Source organism: Misgurnus anguillicaudatus, chromosome 10, assembly GCF_027580225.2.
Source record: "Misgurnus anguillicaudatus chromosome 10, ASM2758022v2, whole genome shotgun sequence".
Taxonomy (NCBI): Eukaryota; Metazoa; Chordata; class Actinopteri; order Cypriniformes; family Cobitidae; genus Misgurnus; species Misgurnus anguillicaudatus.
Window position 1 is genome coordinate 4793132 of NC_073346.2, and position 9637 is coordinate 4802768.

Genomic DNA, 9637 nt, shown 5'->3' on the forward strand with positions numbered 1-9637 from the left:
ATTCCCATCCTTGTATTGGGCAGTGAACCCCTTATCTGTAAATTATTGAAAAGAATGTAGTTGCATAGGGATTTCCTATAGAGAAATGTTCTGTGATGAATATTCAGTTGTGAGCAAATAAGTGAACATCGGAGAGTTGTAATATGTTCCCTGGAGTACATTGATGAATTCCCATCCTTGTATTGGGTGGTGAACCCCTTATCTGTAAAGTTATGAAAAGATTGTAGTTGCATAGGGATTTCCCATTGAGAAATGTTCTGTGATGAATATTCAGTTGTGAGCAAATAAGTGAACATCTGAGAGTTGTAATATGTTCCCTGGAGTACATTGATGAATTTCCATCCTTGTATTGGGCGGTGAACCCCTTATCTGTAAAGTTATTGAAAAGATTGTAGTTGCATATGTAGTTGCATAGGAAGAGTTGTAATATGTTCTCTGGAGTACATTGATGAATTCCCATTTTGTTTTTGAGCAGTGAACCCCTTATCTGTAAAGTTATTGAAAAGAATGTAGTTGCATAGGGATTTCCCATAGAGAAATGTTATGTGATGAATATTCAATTGTGAGCAAATAAGTGAACATCTGAGAGTTGTAATATGTTCCCTGGAGTACATTGATGAATTCCCATCCTTGTATTGAGCTGCGAACCCCTTATATGTAAAGTTATTGAAAAGAATGTAGTTGCATAGGGATTTCCCATAGAGAAATGTTCTGTGATGAATATTCAGTTGTGAGCAAATAAGTGAACATCTGAGAGTTGTAATATGTCCCCTGGGGCCTGTTCTTCGTACCTCGCTTATTACATCCGAGATCAAATGACACATCCGAGATGTTTAGATTTCGCTAATCATTATCTCGCTTATTTGGTTTTTTGAACACCACTGCTGTTGATGATTAGTATGGCAGGATTTAATTATCTGAGATCACTGCGCGTTCGTGCACTGCAAGAAAAGGCAAAACATATCGATAGTAGAAACACTGATCAGCAACGCTGTGATTGGCCAGTTGTTACAATGGTCAAGAACACGCCCATTTTTTAACCCCTGCAGTCTGAGAGCTATTGATGGAATTTTTTATGTGACTGAATTTAAAAACCCAGTTAAAGCTGCTTTAGTACATAAATCACCATAAATAATGTAACATTTTCTGTAAAAATATAATCTTGATATCTTTACTATGCTTGTCAAAGATTGAAATTAATGATTGTAATTAAAATGTGATGCTCCTAAAGTACTTTAAGTCTCTTTTAAAAACAGTTAAATGCTATTTTGTATGTTTTTAACAGCAACCTAAAAAGCAAAATAAAAAAACAGGTGGTAGTCCTGCATCTTCATGTGATGTGATGGCAGGAGTGATGTCTCTAAACTGATTGATTGTACAGATCATCTTTGGAGGCAGCTGCTCTCTTATATGGAAGCCCATTTCCGCCACATAAGAAAAAAAATCATGCTCTGATAAGTCATAATTATGACTTTAAAAGTCGAAATTATGACTTTTAAAGTCATAATTATGAGATAAAAAGTCGAAATTATGACTTTTAAAGTCATAATTATGAGATAAAAAGTAGAAATTATGAGATTAAAAAGTCATAATTATGAGATAAAAAGTCAAAATTATGAGATTAAAAAGTCATAATTATGAGATAAAAAGTTGAAATTATGACTTTTAAAGTCATAATTATGAGATAAAAAGTCGAAATTATGACTTTTAAAGTCATAATTATGAGATAAAAAGTCGAAATAATGACTTTAAAAGTCATAATTATAAGATAAAAAGTCATAATTATGAGATAAAAGGTTGAAATTATGACTTTAAAAATTCAGAAATATGGCATAATTGGTCATTGTTGACATAGACGCTCACTGATCTAAACCAGAAATGAATTGCGAACACATTGAGGAGTATTTTAAGGGTGGTTTTACTAATGATGAAATTCTTGTCTTATTAGCAGAAAGGCATGGGATAGTACTGAGCAAACGGACCCTTGAAAGGATTTTAAGTAAAAAGAAACTTTGGCGCCGAAAGAACAAAACTGACGTAGCTGTGGTGGCCGATTTCATTGAACAACAAATTCAAACCTCCGGACAATCTCATGGTTATAGATGGATGCACCAAAAATGTTGGTTAAATAATATTGTAATTGACAGAGAAACTGTCCGAGTTCTGCTGCGGCTTTTAGATGGAGAAGGGGTTGATTTGAGATCCAGAAATCGACTGAGGCGGCGTGTTTATCATAGCCGTGGTCCTAATTTCATATGGCACATTGATGGCTATGATAAATTGAAGCCATTCGGAATTGGAATCAGTGGATGTATCGATGGATTTTCCAGGAGCATGATATGGCTCGAGGCATACAAGACCAACAGTGATCCAAGATTGATTGCTGGATACTTCATGGATGCAGTAATAAAAGCTGGGGGTTGCCCTGACAAAGTGAGATTAGATTTAGGAACAGAAAATGTTCATGTGGCAGAGATGCAAAGATTTTTGAATTTTTCTGAAGATCAGCCAGACACAGAGCATGTTACTTTTGGCCCAAGCTCTGGAAATCAGCGCATCGAAAGATGGTGGCTCACTTTGCGAAGTGAATGTGTGCAATTTTGGATAGACTTCTTTGACAAACTAAGAGTGGACGGGCACTTCTCAGACACTTTCTTGGACAAATCATTGGTCCAGTTTTGTTTTCTTAACAAAATCCAGGTGAGTTTATCTTGTTAAATGACTTGAATGAATTGAAATAAATTATATTATATTTATAGCCACTGAAAAGTATAAGAGAGCACTCGAGCTTTGCATTTTATTTATTTTACATATAGGCTATATTGTGACCATTTCAGTACAGTGTCTGTTAAAATTCAACAAAAGCAAAGCTGACATAAAGTCACCCAACAGCAATGTGCAAGACTAAGAGCATGCCAAGACTCATGAAAGATTTGATTAAAAATCAGGGATATTCCATCAAATATCCAATTGTTTATAAATTCATAAAAGCATTGTGTTATATTATGTTATATTGTTAGTTTGACTGATTTCATTTTTCAAATAATTGCAAATATAAACATTATTTTTATTAGGAATGTGGCAGTAATGTTGGTAGGCGACAGGATGAAAAAAATCTTGCAACGGCCTCTTAAAACCTCTTTTCAGTGGCTGTGTGTGTGTGTGTGCGTGTGTGCACGCGTGCGCGTGTGCGTATACTGTATATATATATGGCAGACTTACCAAGTAGAATTAGGGCCAAACTAAAATAATAAATTAAAGTATCTTGAAATTAAAAACATTATAATGTCTGCCTTATTAATAAAACAGGCAAATGAGGGAGATGTGCTCTAAATACAACGAGCAAAGTTTCACTTTAGTCACTTTAATCTCAAAATATTTTTCTTTTATCTTGGCCCTAATCCTAATCTTCAACCTTGTGTTTACAGTCAAAACTTTCTATAATAATTACGAACTGAGATAGGTACTATAGGTAATTAGTCACTTAATTTTGTCTACTTCCCCCAGTGTCCACCAGATGTCATGTAAAATTTAACATGAAATTGTTGACTCACCTAAAATCATGTACTTCCTACTTTAATGTTTGACAATGTTATGAATTATATTTATAATATATAATGCATGCAAAAATGTGTGCATAAAATATCTTTAATATATATTTGAAATATCCAAACATCTGCTAACTCTGTTTCAATACATGTGTCTTTACAGGAAGAGCTTGATGAGATTGTATTAGCTTGGAACGACCACAGAATAAGGCCAAGTCCACAACTCACGGTCACCACATGGACGACCATCCATCATGTATGCAGTGCCTAATCTTTATGAAGCCACAGACTATCTACATCCAGTGTCTCTAGACAAGGTTCAAGTCTGTTTAGAAGAGTGTGTTTTCAAGGAATTTCCTTGTGATGAAGACATTTTTAACGTATGTGTTGATCTTATGTCAGAGCATGATTTGGACCTAACGTATGATGTGTATGCAGCTGTGGACTTGTACATAAAACTTAGGCAGCTAATCAACAGTGAGTTGGAGCCTCATAACTAAAAAGTTCAGTGTTGCTGAACTATATGGGGCGGTTTCCCGGACCAGGATTAGCTTAATCCAGGACTAGCACTTAGTTTAATTAGGAAATATAACTAGTTTTAACAAACATGCTTTACTAAAAACATTGCCTGTGTGCATTTTGAGGTAAACCAAAGGGCACTGATGTATGGATTAGACTAGATTAGACTAGTCCTCGACTTAAACACTTTTAAGAGCTCTCCAAGTTGAAAACAACTTGCACTTACATATCTTAAAATACATCAGTGCCCTTTGGTTTACCTCAAAATTCACACAGGCAATGTTTTTAGTAAGGCATGTGGGCATGTTTGTTAAAACTAGTTATATTTACTAATTAAACTAAGTGCTAGTCCTGGATTAAGCTAATCCTGGTCCGGGAAACCGCCCCTATACATTTGAGATTTGTATTATGTGGTAGGTAGTGAAGACATACAGGTTTTCTTTCAACCAGGGAATGGTTTAATCAACTGTCACAAAATAACATCATCATTGCTGAAGAAAACATAAACTGTAGCATGCTTAAACTGTAGACATGGCAGAACAGTGATCATGAGAATACTAGAAAACCTGAAGGACATTTAAACTGAAAAACTTATCATTTCAATGACCTTTGTTCAGTGTGTACTTCAAAGGGAAAGTTTCTTTTTATAGACCTAAATGAGGCAATTTACTCAAAAACTTTGTAAAATAAATGACAAAAAGCCCTTTGCCTTTTAAATCCTGTGACTCAATGAGAATGTTAACAGAAACTGGGTATGTATACTTCTTATGAAAATGTGAAGATGCAAATAACATCTTGAAAAAACAAATGTAAAATAAAGTCTATTGTGACATTGAAAGCTTCTTTTTTATGGACCTACATGAGGCTATTTACTGTAAAACTTTGTAACAAAAAAAAAAACACCCTTTCAAATCCTGTGCCTCAGTGAGAATGTTAATAGAAATGTATATTTGAAAATTTAAAGATGTAAAAAAACATCTTGAAAAAATAAATGTAAAATAAAATGTTGTCTATGGTGACATCAAAAGCTTCTTTTCATGGACCTAAATGAGGCAATTTACTGTAAAACTTTGTAACAAAAATGACAAAAACACCATTTCAAATCCTGTGCCTCAGTGAGAATGTTAACAGAAATGAAAACGTATATGAAAAAAATAAATGTAAAATAAAATGAAGTCTATTGTGACATCAATTATGCTGTTGATGCGACATAAATTCCTTTCTCATGGAAAATCTAAATTCACTAGATTATGTCCATGACCCATATGTTGCTCTCTAACACTTTGTTCATTTCATGACGGAATTCTGGGTAGTTATCATAACTCACAGGAAGCTCCAGGTAGCAGCCACATGTGTGTGCAATTGGCCGTCTCTCAAAGCCTTCTAACTGTGTGAAGCTAATAGTGATGGTCTTTCCAAGAAACAAATCTGAACCGGTGCAAAACCGAAGAAAGAGGGAGAGGTGTTGTACATCTGATTCTCTTAGAAATGTACTTAGATACCTGCCACTGTGTTTCTGTTGTTCATTCATCATAGCAGGATAGACTATTGATTTCATGATCTTTCTTGATGTTGGATGTAGTTCATTATAGGCAGCTGTAATGTCCTGGAACTCCATTCTCAAAGGTGCAAGAACATTATGCCACTGCTCTATCACAAATGCAGGTTCCTGAATCAGTTTTTGATGTCCTAGCTCCTCCAAGAGCTGCTCAACATTATCTGCTGTTGGGACTCTTCGACAGTTATGATGATCCAGGACCTCGAACAGCTCATCCTTGTCCACATCTTCAAAATGTGAACGACATGATTCTAGGATCATTCTATCTGCTTCTGGAACATATTTGAGAAAGCAGTCCACAAGACTTGTTGTGACACATCCATGGGCTGCCTGCTCCAGCATTACAGGTGCTAGTTTTACAGGCATGTACTTCTCTTTTTGCCAGCCAAATGCAAGGATTCTGCCAATGCTTTCCCACTGTTGTTGACCAAAGTCATGTCGTAGATAAGGGACCTTAAAACTATTTCCCAAAGTACATTGCTCGTAAAAGTCATTCCAAAAGTCTGAAAGCACATCCCTCAAAACACCGCCTTCATCAACAGCATTTTCCAGCCGTCCATCAGGAAGAATAACTTTCATGGATATGTCCGCCATTAACACACTTTTTTCACAAAAATGTGCAATAAGCTCTTGAAGGACCTGACCACGATGGATGACAAGAATTCTCTTCCTCTTTTGGTTCTGAACAGTGGGCTCTGGTGGGTTATCAGCTGGAGAAGGCAAAGATTCTGATTCCTCTAAGAGTGGTAAGGTGTCATCAAGTAAGGTGTCTTCAATCCCAGAGATGTGTCCTGTGGAGAATGTTACAATGCTACTATCATCCAAACTGTGCACATATGGCTGCCAAGCTGTATCAATCTCAATCTCACTTGATACATCAGTCATGTTTGTTATGGAGTCAGTCACTAAAACACTGCCTGTTGCAAGAACACTGCTACTTCCCACATATATAATGTCTGACTCTACATTTTCATCTTGCATGTTTTCTCCTCCCTGTTCAATTGTTCCACTGTCGAAGTCTGAGTGTGTGTCACTAGCGATGACTTTCTTCCTGGTTGTCAAGTAAAAACGTAAGACTGGTAATTTGGTCTGATCATAAAGTTCTCCAACTGTGATCTGTTCATCTATTGCCTGCTCCTGAAAATCTGTTATATCGACCACAAAATCTGCAATGCTTCCTTCTGAACACTTCTCACCAGGAAAAAACAACTCAGCAGCCTTTTCGAGCAACTCACTTTTTCTACAGTCTTTTGACACAGAAATCTTCCGTGTACCCCCACCTTTTTTTGTTCGAACTTGAGTAAATTTCCCTTCACGAAAATGCATCCATCCCATCTCAATTTTTTGCATATTCTTTTGAGCATTTTTTACCGTTCTTTTATCACATGCATTGTCAGCATCGCCTGTGCTTCTTGCTAGCCTGGTTTTCAACCTATCAAAAAGTTTAGATTTTCGGCCAGTGGGATCTTTTTCTTTTCTCCTGCAGTATCCATGAACAGCCAGTCGGTCACCATAGGAAGGCAGATATTCCTTCAGCTGGTCATCTGTCATAAGCTGTAAGACACTGCAATCAATCTGCAAAAAAAAAATACTTTAAGAACACAAATTGTCTCATTCTCTGATTGCATTTATCCTCTGCTAAATAACAAATAATGTATAGTCAACTGTTTATTATAAACCTAAAGGTTTAACAAATAGCTGGTGGTCTTACTCATTGCAAAGCTACCAAAACAGATGTAAATATGGCCATAAAAATATTGATTTGTGTTACATTTATGAAATTATATGTATAACTTTGTATTCCTGGGCCTTTGGTATATACCTTTATGCCACTAACAGTTTGTGAATATAGAATCAAGTTTGAATACATTTTCTATATGCATATAATCATAATCCAATACATATCTTTAACACTTACATCACATGATGTAAAAAGGTACTGTTTGAAGTTGTGACTGATATGTTTATAAGCAATTCAGTTCAAGTTTTCAAATCTATCTATTATATTTATTGAATTATTTTAGGATATTCAGCACAACAACCACAATTTCTTTGTAAAAGCAGATTACTAAGTGGTTCTCAAACTGGCTATTTAGACCCCAGTTTAATGACATTTTATAAAATACATTTATTTATTATAAAATTCTGTGTAATAAAACCTCAGTAATAAAACCTCAGAAAAATAAGACTACAACAGCACTACATTGTATAATTTAAGAGTTTGTTAATTTCAAATGTTAAGTTTTGGAATGTTTTATGTTATAAATTTATAATAAAAATAATTTAAAAAATGAAAAAATATGATGGAATTTAATGGGTATCGTCAACGCTGTGCTTACCATCATTTATCAAAATATTTTCTTCATCATTTATCACAATACTTCCAAAATATTTTTTCCTACTATGGAAGTCAATGGTCACTATCTGTTGTGTGTTTACCATCACTTCTCAAAATATCTTCTTTTGTGTTTATCAGAAAAAAGAAATTCATACAGGTTTAGAGCAACATGAGAATTAGTAAATGATGACAGAATTTTCATTTTAAAGTGAACTATCCCTTTAAGCTTACAACCAGGATTAGCTGCTTCTAGACCATTGTTTTTCATGTAGCCTATCATGTCCCTCTGGTTTTAGGGTTCGGTTATGGTTAGGGTTTGGATTGGGTTTAGGTTTTATTTACAAAAATGTTGTCCTTGGGTCAACATTATATGTTGCCCTGAGGACATCTCTCACTTGGCAAAATCAGTTCGAGCGGGCGCACGCTGAAGAAGTTTGAGAACCACTGATCTACACAGTTCTGCAAAGCGACCATTCAAAGGACTGATGGGATTCATCAAACTTATCTTAAGCTGCATGTGTGATGCATTTTTCAAAATTTTAACAGCTCCTTTGAATACCTTATCCTGTTGCATTCGCTGTATGATGTCCTTAGAAACATTTCTTGACTTCAAAAAGTCACAAAGGTCTTCCATCCTAGAACATTAAACACACAAATGACTGACACATTTGTTGTAGTTGAGGATTTCAGTTAATAAATGTAGGCCTATATAATAACTTAAATGTATTATACAGTTAGTTCAGATATGTTCATTGAAATGCTTATGTTTGCCAACCAGTCATTTTAAGTCACAGTAATACACCGTTATGCAAACGTTCACTTTCAGTGATTGACATTACATGTAATGTAATGTATCACTCGTAAGGAAATTCTAGGTTTAACAATGTCGTCATCCGTTTAACAATATGCCACTAATACAATTGTGGATATCATTCTATTTATTTGTAAATCTAGATTAACCAATTGTTTAACGTATATCGTAGAGCAGTTGTCAAATATTAAATATTTAGCTACTTACATCTTCCCGTACACTTTCTGATCATTAAACCTAAAGCCTAGACATGTCTCCGTGAAAAGTAAAGCCATTCCATCTTTGATTTGATTGGCCATCCTGACACTTGACGCATTTCGACAATCAATTATGCATACCGTATTGTCCTGAATATAAGACAACCCTGAATACGATCCCCCATTTCAATGTGTACCTTTTGAAAAATAAAGCTTTTTGAAGACCAACTCTTGTCTTTTATAAAGAAGCTTTAATTTAAAAAAAAAAAAAAACTTTTCATAAGCCAAAGGGACTTCGGTTGTCCACATTCTTCAATACGTTTCATATTCATATGCATTTTCGTAAAAATTGCATATTCGGGACAATACGGTATTTGTACTGAGCTACATAAAATTGTTCCTTTGCACATTGCAGTACATATGCTTCATGTTAATGCTATCCATCAGCAAAACATTAACTTTGTTATTGTCGTCATGTTTTTATAACTAACTTTGACCTGCGCTGCCTTAGAAAATTTTATTAAATACAAATAAATTTAAACTATAAAATATACTGTCTTTCGCATGCTGTCCACAAGGAGCAGAGCAGTAAGCATTACCAAAACACAATCTCAACCTCAACTACTCCCCAACACTGCTACAAAGATATGGCTTTGGTGCCCTCTA

The 9637-nt window shown here is 35.1% G+C and overlaps 1 protein-coding gene across 1 annotated transcript; it reads right to left on the bottom strand.

Moving 5' to 3' along the window:
* Window positions 1-4514: 4514 nt before the first annotated feature.
* Window positions 4515-9221, bottom strand: LOC141367191 (uncharacterized). The gene is made up of 3 exons (XM_073871824.1): window positions 8982-9221; window positions 8523-8598; window positions 4515-7200 (listed from the first exon to the last, which is right to left on the bottom strand). The coding sequence occupies exons 1-3, from the start codon at window positions 9071-9073 to the stop codon at window positions 5311-5313; spliced, it is 2058 nt and encodes a 685-aa protein (XP_073727925.1). The 5' UTR covers window positions 9074-9221; the 3' UTR covers window positions 4515-5310.
* Between the last annotated feature and the right edge of the window lie 416 nt (window positions 9222-9637).

Coding starts and splice junctions, on each gene's coding strand:
- LOC141367191 (XM_073871824.1), bottom strand. CDS start 9,073: ATGGCCAATCAAATCAAAGATGGAATGGCTTTACTTTTCACGGAGACA. Junction 8,599..8,981: donor CAGAAAGTGTACGGGAAGAT/GTAAGTAGCTAA, acceptor TTAATGTTCTAG/GATGGAAGACCTTTGTGACT. Junction 7,201..8,522: donor AGCGAATGCAACAGGATAAG/GTATTCAAAGGA, acceptor TTTTTTTTGCAG/ATTGATTGCAGTGTCTTACA.